Source organism: Danio rerio, chromosome 16 (genome assembly GCF_052040795.2).
Source record: "Danio rerio strain M-AB ecotype USA chromosome 16, GRCz13ab, whole genome shotgun sequence".
Taxonomy (NCBI): domain Eukaryota; kingdom Metazoa; phylum Chordata; class Actinopteri; order Cypriniformes; family Danionidae; genus Danio; species Danio rerio.
This window is the reverse complement of record NC_141036.1, coordinates 28,257,537-28,275,096: the sequence shown is the minus strand read 5'-3', so window position 1 is coordinate 28,275,096 and position 17,560 is coordinate 28,257,537. Positions and strand designations below refer to the sequence as shown.

Genomic DNA, 17,560 nt, shown 5'->3' with positions numbered 1-17,560 from the left:
CATTTGACTTCATAATTTGACGAATTTCATTGAAATAAACATTCTTTTGGGCACGCTTTTCGATTCGATTCATATGAACCGACTCGCTAAAACGAATCAGAGGATTGCTGAACAAGCCTTCAGTCACTTTCACTCTCAGTTAGGGGGCGTGTGTTTAACCAGTAGAGGAAGGGTAGGCGTTAGAACAACAATCTGACAGTTCAGCATTTGTTAAAATAATTATATATAACGTTAGATCCAAATCCATTTTGATTACTGAGGAGGTAAACAATGACTGAGTGAATGAGCTAACTGATCTTGCAAACACTGTCCGACGAAGCAAAGCCCACAACAGGACATTTGGACATTGTCCTCTGACAAAGGATGGCTGAAAGACTGTAGACACCAACAGATTTAACCTAAATGTCATCCTTCAAGCCTGTGCGGAGGGATTAAAGCAGTATAAGGACATGTTTGAGAATTTCAGAGAGAAGCTGCAAACGGTGCAGCAGGACTTCACATCAGGGTATGTAACGTTATTTCCAGCTTTTCATGATCTCCGGGGTCACATTAGACATTGATTAAGCAAAATGAGGTGGCATTTGAAACCTGAATATGTATTACATCATACTGACACAACTTTTGCTTTGGCTTCATCACAACGGTGTTCACTTTTCAGCGAAGAGCCAAGAAGTGAATGCTAGCTAATTAGCCTGCTAATCATCTCACTGATGGCAAAAAGTGTGGTTGTTTGTTCTGTAGATGTCTACAAAAACAAAGTCAGCTAGGTATAAAAAAAGAGAAAATACATACATTTAAATTATACATATTTTTGGGAGAAGGGACACATTCGAAATGTTCAGTTTGCAAAGTTAGCCGAATGCTAACAACTGCGATTTTTTTAACTAATAACTTTCAGCTGACTGTCATGTGATGGGCGAGACGTTGAGGGCTGTGATGAGAAATGAGAATTTAGCTGTTTTTATTACAGTTTTCAACTCACAATAACGTTAAATATGTTTCCAATTAAAGTCCCCAAAAATATGAAAGTAATCAAATGCAGAACAATAAAATGTTATTTCATATTGTTTGGAATTTCATAGTATTTTACAATTATGTTTCAAAACCTTTCAGAATCAAAACTCTGAGTGACAAGTCAAAGGAGGCTAAAGTAAAGAAGAAACAAAGGTAAGGTACAAGATGAAAAAAGTATCTGTGTATGTGTGTGTGTGTGTGTGTGTGTGTGTGTACAGACAGTACTGAAGTGTCTACTTTGTGTTCCATCTGTTTTCATCTTAACAATTGTAAGTAATCATGCAAAACTACATTCATTCATTTATTTTCAGCTTAGTCCTTTTATTAACATCGGGTCGCCACAGCATTATAAACCGCTAACTTATGCAGCATATGTTTTACGTAGCGGATGCCCTTCCAGCTGCAACCCATCACCGAGAAACACCCCATTCACACTCATTCACACACATACACTATGGACAACTTAGCTATGCAATTTACCTATACCCCATGTCTTTGGACTGTGGGGGAAACCGGAGCAAACCCACACGAACACGGGGATAACATGCGAACCTTACACAGAAATGTCAACTGACCCAGCTGAGGCTTGATCCAGCGACCTTCTTGCTGTGAGGCTATTCTGCTACTCACTGCGCCACCATGCCACCCATGCAAAACTGTACCATATTTAAATGAGAAAATTCTGGCAGACAAATGGGCAAACTTTATAGTTGCAAAGTATAAAGATTTAAAATGATAATTAGTTAGTATTTGGGGCAGCATTGTGATGCTTAAAATAAATTTTTATTATGTTTCCATTTTTTTTTTTTAAACATGTCTGACCATATAATGGCATTTATCATGGCATTTATCTGAGCATTTAAATTGATTTTAATGATTTCATGATTTGAATTGATTTTTATGATCTCAAACATTTTTCAGAAGAGATGAGTACCTTCCCCAATATTCTGCTGGAGTAGAATTACTCAGTCGGTAAGTCACTTTACTTTTTTATTAGTGAAATGTCAGTGGTGTCACGCTGTCATTAAACTAGTTACAGAAATATTTTAAGAAATTATATCAATGAGTGTAATCATGACATGCTTTTTTTTTCACCAGATATGAAGACACGTGGGTGGCTCTTCATAAACGGGCTAAAGAGAGTGCTAAGTCTGGTGAAGTAAGTTTACATCTGAATCAGTACAGTCGAACATTTGTAGTGCTGTAACTATAACCTGTGTGTTTGTGTATTTCTCTGTCAGACAGTGGACGGGGAGGTTGTGATGCTGTGCGCACACTGGGAGAAGAGACGGGGAGCTGTGCTGGAGCTGCAGGAGCAACTACAGCAGATCCCGACTTTCCTCTCAGACCTGGAGACCATCACCTCACGTATCGGTGAGCTGTTCACAAGCAGTCATGACAAAGAAGAATTATAATAATCAATGACCAATATTAGTTATTCATACAGGGATATATTTATAGTTATTGTATTACAGAATAGTGTGCTATTCATATCATGTCAGTTGTACTAGATATTTAAAGTCTTTTGAATTCAAGTAGATATCACTGCAGCCTGGAGACCTCCTAGTGGAAGGGATTACACTGCAAGTAGGTTGGGTAACCTCCAAGTGGGAGGGACTTAAACCGCAAGTAGGTTGGGTTTAAGTGGTGTAGGTGGAGCAGATAATAAAACTAGGTTTGGGTCATTAGACAAAGCCATTGTCCATCGGCGATGGCCAATAGACAACACAATGCTGAGCCGGTATCACCGATCCTCCGCCTTGCCCCCGTCGCAAACCCGCTCGCGAAAAATACACACTTAGGCGCTGTTTACACTAGTACGTCTTAAAACGTTTTAAAATGCAAATTAGCATGTTTGTAAAAATGTATTTAATTGTTGTTTGACGTAATCTTAACCAAAACACAAAGAGAGGGTGGGATAGTGTAGCTCATCCCCTTTTAAAAAAAACAGCCAATAGCTTTTTGTTTTCTGTTTGCCAAGCTTACAGTTACATTACATATTTGAAATCACCAATAAAATGAAACAACAACTGTCTAATAAGTTCTGTTTCTAAACGTTTTAATCAAATACAATCTACATTTTTTTTAGGTTGCCTGAGCCATCGCGCATGCGCACTCAAAATGAAAGCGATCACGACACCGACCTCATTTATGGCCGTTCTAGACATTATCATCCTCTGAATAATCATTGTCTAATCACGCTGGTGTTTTAAAGTATTTAACAACTTGGTCTTAACGGCAAGTCTCCTCCAGAAATGACAGTGACTCATGGTTCACAAGTTTGTCAGCGTTTGAGTAGCTGCTGCTATCATGTGATGTGCGTTTGACGGATTTTACCTTGTGTTCGTTTCATACAGATTACAAAACCAGAAAGCTTTTGTTTTAAATTGTAGTGGGTTAATTTAAAAGTACAGATTTCAAGCTTTATGTGGATATATTTCTTATGTCTGTAAAGCAAGAGATCGCAGAGATTCCAGTGTGTTTGTTGACCACATAAAGTGTCGTAAAAGTACACGCCTGATCCGAGCTTCTCCCCCGGACAATCGTCAGTCTATATCGTACTAGTTTATATCGTACTAGCTCCTGTAATAGTAGGCGGGGCTTCATTTGCCGTATTGACCATTACACTTTTCCCCATTCAAAAGTATACAAGTGACATGTCTTGTGTATTCTATAGTTTTTTACAGTAGCTTATTGATATCTTATAAACTATAGACTATAAACTATAACTTATAAACACTGATACTAACATCTAAAAAAAACTTGGTTTTCATATGACTGTTAATGTATTTACTAACATGAAATAAGTATGATCAATTTTGTACTGCATTTTTTATGGATTATTAAAATTTTAAGTTGTGCTCCTTACTAGTATTAGTGCACTGTGAGTTAACATGAACTAACAATAAACACCTTTATGTTCATTAACTTTAGAAAATACATTAACTAACATTGACTAATAGGGGTGGGACAAAATATTGAAATGGCAAAATGTTGTGATTTTTATTAAACCACAAATGTGTAAATATGTAAATTAATTCATCAGTCTTGCACTTTAGCCTTTTACTGTTTTGGCTACAGTACACGGAGGGCTAAATAATTTGTATAAAATTGGGAGGCTGCTGCTGCTTTGACTGCTTTAGAGATGTGACCTTTTTAGTCACAAACCGCTCTCTGCACATCAGCATTTTCAAGCTTTTTTGACGGCCGTGCACTTGTTGCGATTCTCTTAAATGTGCTGTTAATAAAAAATACATCTAATACCTTTTAATGTATCCCCCACCCCCTACCTTCATTTACAAATATCATTACATATTGTGGATCTTTTTCTTATGATCAATAAATCACAGACATTGGGGGCAGAATATCATGATAATATCATATTATCATATAATATCATATATCTGGTATTCCTAGTCCTATTATCTAATGGATCATTGTTTTTTGAAGTGTTATTTAGTTTTCATTTGTTCTTCATACAGTATGTCATTTATTCAGAAAACCTGAAATGTAGTCCAAGTCATTTCCACTATCTTTATAATACTTTTAAAATTGCGTACTTGCTGTGTCTCATGTAGCCTGAAATGAAGCTTTTACTGTGACAGTAGTGAAATAAGATCACCTTGACTGCCTTTGTAGAGCATTTGTCTGAGCACAATGCTTCACACTCAATGCTTCACAGTGTGTAACTGCGATATGTGGCGGTAATGAGAGTGATTCCTGTGGTGCTCCATCTGCTGATGTCAGTAGCTGTTGTTCATTCGGTAACGTTGCACCTATTGACTTCAGGCATCAGTCTTCTTCACACTTGGCTCCTTCACAAAGTATATTGTGTAAACTGTCTAAACAAAAAATAGCCATTAAGAAGTAATGCTTATTCTGATCTTTCTGTTGTTGTATTTTTTCTTTTGTTGTGTTTTGGATAAAATATATATTTGTGCTGTTAGGGCTAATTAAATAATTTAGATTTTAGCAAAAAGCACATGCATACACATCTCATGAAAAGTTAGGAATTTATTATTATTATTTTTTAAGAAGTTTCTTTTGTTCTTTATTGGTTTGACTGTACACAAATTCAATTAGAGTTACAAAAATGTGTTGCATCTAATGCTATTAAGAAGTTTCTTTTGTTCTTTATTGGTTTGACTGTACACAAATTCAGTTAGAGTTACAAAAATGTGTTGCATCTAATGCTATTAACTATATAGAGGCCCTTCTCTGCAGGCACAGGACATCAACCTGATGTCATATTGACGTTGTACCCCAACACACCCCAATGTTATGGGGACGTTGGATTTTGTTTGGAAATGAAAATCAGGTTGACGTCAGAACCCAACATCTGGCCAATGTCAATGTCCATCCTAAAATCAACCAAATATCAACATCTAATCATGTTGAACCTTGACGTTGTGTGTCTTTAAATTTTAGTCACTTTCCAACACAACCTAAAATCAACCGAATTTTGGTCACCTGACGTCATGACCTATATCTAACCTAATATTAATGTCTTATGATGTTGAGTACCTGCTGGGTTATTACTCATCTTTTGACTGAAAAAATCAATGTGCCCTGGAGTCTTAAAAAGTCTTAAAATGTCTAAAATTTTAAAAGCAAAATTTTAGGCCTTAAAAAGTTTTCAATTCACTGAACTATTGTGTTATAGATTCTAAATAAATTTAAAGCTTAATTTACCCATGTCCAGGTAAATCTACCCTATCGGACTGACACTCTACAACTTTTTATATATTTAAGATTTTTATTGCAAAGAAATACAATTAAAAACAGCTGTAAGACATGTTTAAAAGAAATACCCTAAACAGGAAAAGAAAACTAAAGGACACATCCCTTTACATAATCTTTCATTAATACAAAAACAATTTACAGACGTAATTGGGCCATTAGAATAAATCCTTAGTGTTTAGCCCTGTATACTCTAAGTCTAAAATTGAATTTATAATGGTCTTAGAAGAGTTTTAAAAAGTCTTAAATTTGACTTGAATAAACCTGTATAAACCCTAAAGATTGAAACAGAACCATTTTTGTACCCCTACATATAGAACCAAGAGAAGTTCATCTGTATATTTTAGTCATCTGATGGCAAGCTGAATCAGCAGTCATTACTTCAGACTCGCATCAGAGTCACATCGTTCAACTTCTTATCAAAGTCGCAAGCATTTGTGCTGTTTATTTTTTTCTTTTGAAAAATATATGATTAATTCTGGTTTCTTTGATGAATGAAAAGTTCAAAAGAAAATAATATATTTAAAATGGGAATTTTAAACATAGCTTAAAATGGCTTTACTCTAACCTTTTCATAATCATTTTGCATCCTTGTTTGTTAAAATTATTACTTTTATTAAAAATAAAAAACAAACATTTAAAGTTTAGCTTTAGTTATAAAAAATGCAAGCAGTCATCTTTCAAGTGTTAAATTGAATCCTATTCACATAAATTTGGTATTTAAAATTCAATTACATGTGTACAATGAAGTCTTGTATTATATATGCTCAGTGGTGGAAAGAGTACTGAAAAGTAGTTAGTTAATTAGTTTATTTATATAGCACATTTTTTTACAACACAACGTTGCCCAAAGTGCTGAACACAATCAATACTAAATTAAAATAAAACCTACATCACATACATTACAATTAAAACATAAGGTAAACCCCTCAACATTAAAAAGGCTCAAATTTTAAAGAACAAAGATGGAGTTTCAAACGCTTTTTAAAAACAGATAGAGTTGGAGCATATCTGATGTGGGGGGAAAGCCCGTTTCAGAGTTTTGGTGCGATAACAGCAAAAGCCCGATCCCCACTTCGCTTACATCGGGACCTTGGTGCAGAAAGAATAAACTGATCAGGAGACCTTAGTGTCCTACCAGGATTATACACATGTAGGAGGTTCGATAAGTAAGGTGGTGCCAGATCATTTAAGGATTTAAAAATAAAAATAAAAAATGATAAGTTTAAAATCAATCCGTGACCTAACAGGCAGCCAGCCCAGAGAGGAAAAAACTGGGGATATGTGCTTATACTTGCGAGTCCCTGTCAGAAGTCTCGCAGCTGCATTTTGTACTAATTGCAATATATTCAGGGCATTTTGACTAATACCCACATATAGAGAATTGCAATAGTCCAGTCTTACCAAAATAAAAGCATGGATCACCTTCTCAAGGTCATTAAAAAAGAGAAATGACTTCACTTTTGCCACAAGTCGTAGATGGTAAAACTGGATTTAACAACTGAATTTACTTGTTTGTTAAATTTCAGATCACCATCGAAATGAAACCCAAGGTTTCTAACAGCAGGTTTTTGATAAGTTGATAGCTCAGTCAGACTCAAGTAAATGTACCATTACTTGCCTAAAGATGTAGTGCAAGTAGAGTTAAAGTATCTGTTGTAAATATTACTCAAAGTATGAGTAAAAAGTAGACATGTCAAAAGTACTCAAGAGTAGTGAGTATTACGCTGTTAAAAGCTGAGATGTGTGTAAACAAAACATTCTGTAGTGCATTTAGTTATTGTCCAGCAGGCACACAATGTCACAAGATGTTAATATTGGGTTAGATTTAGATTGTGTTGTCAGGTGACTAAAATTTAATGTCTAGCCAGCGTCTAAGGACAATGTATTTTTGATGTGGTACAGCACTAAAAATGTCCTCAAGGGATAGTAAAAGTCCACAGTTATTAAAAAAACTATTTAGTAAATTACAATTCCTGAGAAAAACTACTCAAATACAGTAGTTTGAGTATTTGTGATTTGCTACTTTACACCACTGTCCATGCTTATCTTCTCCCAAAATTTCACCTCAAAACCAAATGCACTTTTTATTTTTGCCACATGGTGGCGTTATAAAGCTTTATGTAGTGCTACATCTCTGCTGCTTACACATAAACAAAACATTGTGGTTATATGTCGATTTTCATGCACTATTTACCCATTTGAGCTCATTTCATACGGATGAAGTGCATTTTCCTAATTGGAACTGACAAAATGCCACCATAACTTACATTGTAAATCAGCACTGGAGAAATGATTCACTTATAGTGACCCAATTTGACAAGATGGACAAATTCATGAAGGCTTTAGCATTATTTTATACTTTACATATAATTTTCTTTAAGACGTTATAAACCTCTTTACTCTTTCCATTTTCTCACAGCTCATCTGGAAGCTGACTTTGAGGAGATGGAGAGTCGTCTTGTATATCTGGAGGATTTGTGTGCTCAGTGTGAACATCAGCGCTTTAAGCAATTTCAGATCCTGCAGCTGGAGAACTATAAGAAAAAGAAAAGGTAAATCAAATATATTTATAAATGTATTTTAGCCAAAGTTTGTTCTCTTTCATCCCGTTTCCTGTCTTATGAACAGCCCTGTGTATGTCAGAAACCCTTTATGGGAGTGATCTGTAAGAAAGGCAGAATAGGATTTAGGTGGCACAAGCTACCACAGCATAAATGCTTTGTTATCATAGCATCAAAGACCCGAATCATGGCAGGCAATTCCCCTTGAGTGTTTGCTCATTCAGAGATGACTCTTCTAAAGGCATGCTGTGATCAGAACATGCACCACTCGCTTCGTTTCATGGTAGTTTGATCACTTCACAATAACTGCAGAACATGAAGGATCCTTCCATCAAGAGTTTTCCCCTTTAACTTAATGAAAGAACAGGCCAAAGCTTGCAGTTACGACACTATTTATCACTCTGGTAATGTTGAGAACATATTAGAGCACCAGTATCCAATAAGAGTCTGTGAAACAAGCAATATAACACCTGCTGTTTAGATTGTTCATCATTACAATGAAACTGCGCACAGTGTGTTTTGCAGATCTGCACAGAATAACCACATGCACATTCAAGGTAAATACCCGAATGTCCTTGACTCTGTGAAAAGCACAGCCAACATATAAGCTGAAGGGAGGCACGTATGTGTTTTGTGTAATCATAAAGGCATCTGTGGTCCTTTTGATGCTGTATGCGCTTTCTGTTTGAGCCTGCAGCAGAATCATACATCTCTGGTTTGCCCAGTGACTTGGAAAGCAGCTGGGCTCAGCTCTCCGTGGCCTTCTCCTTTAGCGTGTGGGTATTCATTAGTACAAACACACAGATGCAAAAGTTGTCAGCGCCAAAGAAACGCAGCAGCCTCTTTATCTCGGGAATCCATGTTGGTTTTAAACCAGGCAGAATTGATGTGATATCTGGTCAGATTGTTGTTGACCATGTATTAATATGTCTTTCATTTATGTTTTTTTAATAGGAAAGAACTTGAGTCCTGCAAAGGTAAGAATATATATATATATACGTAAATTAGTATTTTTTTATTTGGAGCTGTGATGTAAAATAGTTTGAGAAATAGATTTTGAATCAATTCTGAGATTTGCTTTTAACAGCAGAACATGTAACATCATGTAACGCACAAATCTTGGGTAACGTCGGGTAATGTTAATGGCGCTCTAGGCAAATTTTTAACTTTACATTTAAATGCTTATGAAGTGCTTGTGTGTCATTTAAGTTAGCTTTTATGTCAAGAGATTAATGTAACATAACTCAATGAACAGTCTTGTAATTTTCTTAAACCTTTTTTCATTTTATTAACGATTATTTTGGGTTCAAGTAGTATTTGTAAGGAATTGGATGCAGAATCGATTCAAGAGAAAATCAATAGTATCTGGATGCAGCCTTTATGATGCTGAGACTGCATCACTCAGCGATGCGATGTCATACACAATGCACTCAAATGGAACTAGTTTATTATTTATTCATTTATTATTCCATGGAGGGGGGCCACACCAAAATTCATCTTGCCACGGCTACATTACAGCTTCTCATTCAAAGCATTAATTCGTTGTTTTTTAAAATAGTGGGTTATTATCTCACCAAAACGTTTTTAAAAGTAAGTAAATTATCACAATACAAACTTTTCTGTAATCTTAGTTGTGCTGTGCGTTATTAGTTTAACCTTTCAAGGTGACATACTGACTGACTGACTGAATGACTGACTGACTGGCAGGTGTGTGATGCGCGAGGCTAGCGAACACGACATAGCTTTTTGTTAAGATAAACACATTTAAAGGTTCATGACACCCCCCACTTTTGGTTCAGGTCTGCCTCAGAATTTTTAAAAAATATGCATCATAATGGGCGTGGAGCTCTGCAAGCAAAGGGCAGGAGTGGGTGCGGCTAGCAGGAGAGAAGGAGGGAAGCAAACAACTGTTGTCATTCGGCTCACAAAATGAGACACAAACCATGAGGAGACCCATGATTTTATAGTTTACAAAGTTAAAATGCAAAGAAATAAACAGTATTTTAATGCCCTGCTACCTTTGTTATTGGTAATTTCATATACAGATAACCACAATTTATATCATTATAAAGATAATCGTATTCATTTAAACACTATAAATGAGGACTTTTTCCTCAATCCCCGGGTCTGAATGCAGACTTTAACCATTCATTGTATTATTTTAACCATTAGCCCTGTTGGTAATCTAAAGGATTTAGGCAATCACAGCAGCACGGCGATATGTCTAAATGTGAACGAACAACGTCCACCATTCTCCAATTCTTGTACCGCTCTCTCGACAAAAATGCTTGCTGCACACAAACAGCTTTGCTGTATAAGCCCTGACAGCATGCTGGGAAAACATGCAAACCACATGGATCATGGAAGCAAACACATACGAGCCTTCATGAACAGTTAAATACTGTGTGCCGTGGGTCCATATCTCACAGCTTGGCCTTACCTTTGGAAAGCACATGCTCTCTTGAATAATTAAGAAGCAGCTCTTCTCATAGGATAAGAAAACTCCGCTATTAATAATAGTGAGAAACCAACGTGTCATTTTTGCACTTGCAATTCTGCGCTACGTTGCAGATTTTGTTCCCGCCCCAAAAATCATTTTAAAATTGGAAGCTGAAATTAGCTGACCAAAGCTCAAAATTACCCAGTTTTTCCCTCAATTAAAGCTAACAGGTGCTAACAATGTCTTAACTGATGCTCAACACACACATATCTGTTAAAGTCTCAAAAATGTACTCGAGGGTTTCGTGAACCTTTACACACAAACATTGTATTTCACTTTTCCTATTTCATTTTACTACTGTTTTTGTTTCTATTTCACTCCTTATATACGTTGTTGTGATTTTTACTAAAGTAAACAAATGGTTAATTAATGAAACACATTTTGACGCTAGTTTAAATCATGTTATAATGAAAGTACGAGAATAGGTTCATTATAAAAAGCTAAACAAACAAACACTTTTTTGATTCCTATTATGTTTTTCTGTGTATTATTGTATTGTTTTATTTACATCGCAAAGCTCATTTAGTGCACAACAATGAGAAGAACCGTAGTGATTACCCAGGCGACACTAATTAACCTGAGGTATAGAAAAGTGATCTAGTGAGTGGACACTGCTGTCTTTATTTGGTCTCATGATGTCATTAATTCCACACTGACCTCCGAGGGAGGCTGCCTTCTCCATCTGTTCATATTACCTTCCAGTGAAAATAACATTCACTTTCATCACCATATATCAGTCAGAGATGTTGTTCTAACAGAAATTGCCTTTAGGCTGATGTGCATCATTTGTTCACATATCCGTGCTCTTTTTTTTATTTCTAGAGAAAATTCAGGTCATAGAGGTAAAAGGTTATTTTATAATTGATATAAAAGGAAATGTTACGAATAAGGATAATAACATTCTTTTTTATTCTTTATATTATACCCTTCTAGTGTCTCTGTCTTTGCAAAAGTGGTAAAGACTGTTTATAACACTTCCTTTGGTACGTAGGTGGTGTTGCTTGAGATTGGCTTGTCTTTTGTGTGGGCAGCTTGCTTCAAGACTTCATACTTGATTATTTATTTATTTATTTTGATTTTGAAATAATTATTTGTTTTCATTAATTCATTTTTCTCATCTGTGAGAAAGGAAGATGTGGTTTTGTAAATAGTATATGCAGTGTAAAATGCCACTTGGATGTACGTTTGGTTTGGTTCTCATGGTTTGTTTTTTTCCAGACTGAAAAAGAGGAAGTTGTCTTTTTTAAAGGCACTTATGCACTTGCATTATTCCAAATGCTTTGAGAAATAATCCAGAGAAATAAGCAATGTTAACTAGTAAGAAAGAGCGTGTCCTCTCTGGCAATGCTAATGACATTATGCATAATCAATTTCCGGTTCGGCTTTATTTAAAACAGGAAAGCAGCAAAGATGCTTTAATATGCTGTGTTTTTTTATTAAACAGCACAGAGTAGCATTATAACAGAACCCTAAATTGAGTATGATAAAACAGCGCTGCTTCTTCTTCACCTAATCCTGACAAGAAGGACCGTAAGCAGTTGACTGTGGCATAACAAAAGTTTTGCTGCTTGCATGCTGTGTTGCTACTGTTTTAGATGCCTTTCAGCTTAACTCTTCTTTATATTACCGTGATAATAAGTTTTAAATACTTAAATTCATACATGAATATGATTTCTGCCCCATATGATGAAATGAAGATGACAACACCCGTGATTCCACATGATTTATTAGTGCTGCATGATACAGCCAAAATATGCGACATGCCATTTTGCTGTCGAGTGTTGCGATAAAAATCTTTCTTACAATATAACTAATTTGCAAAGCACTATATTATTAGGAATTAAAAAAACATGAATGATTATGCTAAAATTAATTCTTACTGACTGTTGTCATTTTCCTCTCTCAGCATTAGTTTTTATATTCAGCTCTGAGTTCAGCTAACAGCACCTACTGGAGAGGCAGAGATGAAATAGGTAAAGGCCCCATCTGATCGCACAGATTTGGATAGACAATTTATGTAGACAAATTACCGGTTTGTAAACATTCAGGATGTGTGCAGAAAAAAAACTGAGAGCACTAGCATTTACAGCAAGGGAATGACATCCGATGAGGTAGAGTTTGTTGTTGTCTTAGAAATAAGTTATATTGATTACATATTATATATGTATGTATGTATATATATATATATATATATATATATATATATATATATATATATATATATATATATATATATATATATATATATATAATTTTTTATTTTTTTTTGCTTTTCTAGTATTATAACAGCTTATACAAGTTATTCTGCAAAAATTAACATTAAAGTGAGCGGCGTTCATCTGACAGGTCCATTTGTGATAGCACCCTCCCAATGGATATTGGATAAGACAAAATAGCCAAGCGTACAGCCCCAAATATACAACTATCTCATTGAAACTCCAAGTGAAATTACAAGAAAGAAGTTAAAGGCCTACAAGTCTTTGGATGCCTACAATTTTGTGTTCTGTGTGGTCCTGAGCAAGAAATAATGATCCATGATTACCAGATTAAAAACTATATAGTGCTAAAAACTTTCTGCCTAGCCAAAGACAAGGAAAGAATACGGAGCAATACAATGCCTGGGTAATCATCAACAAGCAAAACAACTGCAATCTGACAGAGAACTGCACCTGTATGGCAGGGTATGTGAATATACATTTTTACATTTCATTCTTAGCATTTAGTGTCCGCAGTTTAATTAACCATATTAAACTGTTTTTGCTGAAACCGCTGGTGCAATCAAAAATGAGTAATGTGTATGATTCAGCATAGCGTGAACTTACCTGATATGAGTCCAGCATTTTTAATTAGGTCGTCACTTCATTTAGCTCCCTTTTAGCCAAAGACGTCTGCGGTTGGCGTTAAAATCAATGCGGTGTACATTAAAAGTTAAGTTTTCTAGATTTGGCATCCTACTGCACAACACAACATGTTTGCTATTGCAATCGGTCTTTTTTTGCAACCAGGAGCCCGTGTGACATCATGTGTGACCTAGGTTGGTAATTCCTCTATACAGCATGTAATTTATTTTAGTTCCCTTTGATATGGATATTGTATGTACTATCGTTGTAATAATGATCATTTTTCAATATAGCATGGAGCCCTTGTTAAAATACGTTGTTTTGTTGTGAATATGTGCCATCTAGCAACAGAAATTTGCTCTTGTGTGAAAGTGTTTTGCCCTTGGACTACTCAAACATCCAAAACAGCACTGTGTACTGAGCCTGTTTGTTGAATGTGTATATGTGTAATAGTATTTTCATCAGCTCAGAACATGTGAAGCGCTTATAAAATATTCGAAAGCACCAGGATTTTCTCCTTCATGATATGCTGCATGCAGAAGTATTACTGACATTGCAACAATGACAAGAAAGGCTTGGTTTGCTTTAGCATTCTGTCCTTTTATGGTTGCATTCTTTGGTCTGTATTGCATTCATATTTCACATGAACTATAAGGTAGGGCTGTTTGATTCAAAGGTTTATTTTAACTGATCGAAATTACTAGTTCTGGATTCGATTCCTCTCTGTTGTTTCAATTTCTTTTCAATTATTCATATTTCAAACCCCACCGAAAGTAAAAAAAAAAAGCTAAAAAGCAGGATTAATCCAGCACATAACGTGTATTGCATCTGTACCACTCATTGTATCTTAATGCAAGTGCACAACTGTCAAGTAAAAACTATGCTGAAATAATGTATTACAACACTGAAAGTAAGAGTGTGCAGTTTGTAACATACACCATTTGTGTATCAATCCCTTGTGTGTGTTTGATACAGAAATTAAGTTAAATACTTAAACCATTAACCTTAAGAATTTAAAGGTAATAGTCACCACACAACTACATAGAATATTATTTGTATATCGGTTATCATTATAGTTATTGCATATTTAGATTCAGCTGTCAAAAGCTATGTGATGGTATAATTGAACCACAGATTTATAGGCTTGTCACGATATATATTTTTTGTTGTACTATAAATTGCACCAAAATATATAGCGATAAATGATATTATTGTCATTTTATGACCAGTTTATGCAACTCATTATATTATACAAAATGACAATGTAATAGTACCTCAATGCAAGAATTCTTCCAAAAACAACCTACTATTTTATTTTTAAGAATATTTAATTTAATTATAGTCCTTTTAAAAAATGTATAATTGGCCATTTGAATCAGAATGTGGAAATATATATCCTAAACACATAAATAATAATTAATGTTAAAAAAGTAACCGAGGTTGCGATATCTGCTGCCAGATCTATTTTTAGTTGTCAGGTACCCACATGAAAATATACTATAGTAATTTATAGTAAATACTATAGTGTTGCTAGAATTGTTTTTTTATATATGGTTAAAGTTATGTCCATGTGCTGTGCAATAAGTCGATATATTGGTTATTGTGACAGGCCTACTATTTCATTAAAGTGAACCATCCGAATCTGTATATGATCATAGCTAATCTCTACTAACTGTTATTAGCAAAAGAGTCAAATTAATATTTTATTCATTTTCTATTCGGCCTAGTACCTTTATTAATCAGCGATCGCCACAGCAGAATGAACTACCAACTTATCCAGCACATGTATTACACAGCAGATGTTTTAAAATAAAAAAGGAGTCGATTCCTTTTATGTAATATATTCTGAATCAATTCTCGATTCTCAATGCCTCAGAAGTGGAATCAACTCCCAGCTCTAGAAGCAGAGCAAAACACTTTTTTTAAATGGTTTTCATCCACTTGTTTGGTCTGCACCAAAGTTCAGACAGCAGGTTTCACACTTAATCAGGGGATCTGGACTAATACAGTAATCACATCAGAGATGGTTTTCATCAAAGCAAACGCAAGGGCCATCACACCCTTACAGTTCGACTGAAGTTTTGAAGTAAATTTGCTTCAGTTTTAGATGTTTTTGGCTTCCATCAAAACTAATCTTTTTTCATACTAATATCAACATTATTTATGTTTTCCAATTTCCAAATTGAGTAGTTATTTATAAGCATAGATGAGTGTCCTATAAAGTAGAACAACTGTGGATTAGTCCCATAGCACAAGGCAAATCGTTCATATAAAACTCTCCAGACCCTCACCCCTGTAGCAGGTTTGTAAATGGTACGTTCCCTGCGTTCCTCCTCACTACAGCTGCATCTGTAGCTCTGTGTCCCTGAGCAGGCGATGTCTCAGCATTCCTGCTCATAGAGGAGCTGCTCACCAGAATACTGTAGCAGCAGAATAGAAGATGTTGGTTTAGCTGCTTCTTAACACTTTGACTGCAGTCTCCGGCTTATCCCTCCTGCTTTCAGCTCATCTGCACTCTTCAAGGAGAAAGACAAAATGTCCACGTCGGGAACTCTGGGCAGCAGCATGAGAGATTCTTGTAGGTTTCCGGGCACTCTTTTTTTATAATTATTTGAATTCAATTTTGTAAGTAGATGGTTGTAAGGTTAATTTGATCTGCTGATGTTTCACAGTTCTGGCGGTGTGTCAAGGGGTCTGAATTGATGGTTTGCAGTCATTGTTTGTCATCTTTGGGTTTGGCAGGCTTTAGTAATGGAATTTCAGCACAGATTAGGATGCCTACTGTGGCTTTTGTGTCTGTTTGCCTTTTCATTACCAGCCATCATATTGCAAGCTAATGAACTGCACAGAATTATACTTTCATGAAAGGCTTTAGTAGGCATCAATGTTCTTTCATTCTGTTAACGTGCTTGTGATAGATTTTGAGTTACTGAACTTATTAACTTTAAGCTTGTGGATATTATTCCTGCTGTGCGGTGTTAAGAGCATCTCCAAAATTCAAGGGTGTTAAAGAGCCAAAGTACTGGCTGTTTACTGTACTCTGCTTTCAGACCCACATGCTGGTTGGTTACATTTTGATAAATGGATCACTTCAATTCATGAAACATGTAAAGCTATTATTAAATATACTAACTACTGCTAAATATATTATATTATTTGATCTTTTATCATAAATTGGAACGGAAAGAGTACAAGTACATTCAAGTACTACTGCTTTTTGTAAAAAAATGTGCATATTATTTTAATAACTGGGTGAAAGTAATTAAACACAAAGATAGTTTGTTTAGTTTTTTAAAATCTGTTTTTGTGATTTTAATTTTATTAATTTATTAATTTAAGTATAGTTTTTGCTATAAAATTCCCAACAAAGTAGCTAGCACAAAAATATCTATAATATAATATAATATAATATAATATAATATAATATAATATAATATAATATAATATAATATAATATAATATAATATAATATAATACAATATAATATAACATAGTATAACATATTATAATATAAAATAAGATAATATAAGATAATATAAAATAAGAAAATATAAGATAAGATAAGATAAGATAATAAAGAGGGCGACGCGGTGGCACAGTAGCTAGTGCTGTCACCACAGCAAGAAGGTCGCTGATTCGAGCCTCGGCTGTGTCTGTTGGCGTTTCTGTGTGGAGTTCTCCCTCTCGTTCGTGTGGGTTTTCTCTGGGTTTTCCCCCACAGTCCAAAGACATGCGCTACAGGGGTATTGGGTAGGCTAAATTGTCCATAGTGTATGAGTGAGAATGAGTGTGTATGGATGTTTCCCAGAGATGGGTTGCAGCTGGATGAGCATTCGCTGCGTAAAACATATGCTGGATGAGTTGGCAGTTCATTTTGCTGTGGCGACCCCAGATTAATAAAG

General features: G+C 35.2%; 1 protein-coding gene and 1 long non-coding RNA gene across 17 annotated transcripts in view; one reads left to right on the top strand and one right to left on the bottom strand.

Moving 5' to 3' along the window:
- The first annotated feature begins 137 nt into the window (after positions 1 to 137).
- Positions 138 to 17,560, top strand: part of dtnbp1a (dystrobrevin binding protein 1a) — a 31,053-nt gene continuing 13,630 nt past the window's right edge. For 6 of the 16 annotated variants that reach the window (XR_015510348.1, XR_015510349.1, XM_087285438.1 and 3 more), the window contains exons 1-7: positions 138 to 505; positions 1,114 to 1,167; positions 1,939 to 1,986; positions 2,113 to 2,173; positions 2,256 to 2,388; positions 8,177 to 8,309; positions 9,273 to 9,295. Coding sequence is in view for 12 of the 16 variants with exons in the window: in XM_087285438.1 (XP_087141564.1) it covers positions 450 to 505; positions 1,114 to 1,167; positions 1,939 to 1,986; positions 2,113 to 2,173; positions 2,256 to 2,388; positions 8,177 to 8,309; positions 9,273 to 9,295 (508 nt within the window). In the remaining 4 variants the exon portion in view is untranslated. 16 annotated transcript variants of the gene reach the window in all.
- On the bottom strand, positions 318 to 4,896 carry LOC147840294 (uncharacterized). Its single transcript, XR_015511436.1, has 2 exons — positions 1,645 to 4,896; positions 318 to 1,494 (listed from the first exon to the last, which is right to left on the bottom strand). It is a non-coding gene; the product is annotated as an uncharacterized LOC147840294 (long non-coding RNA).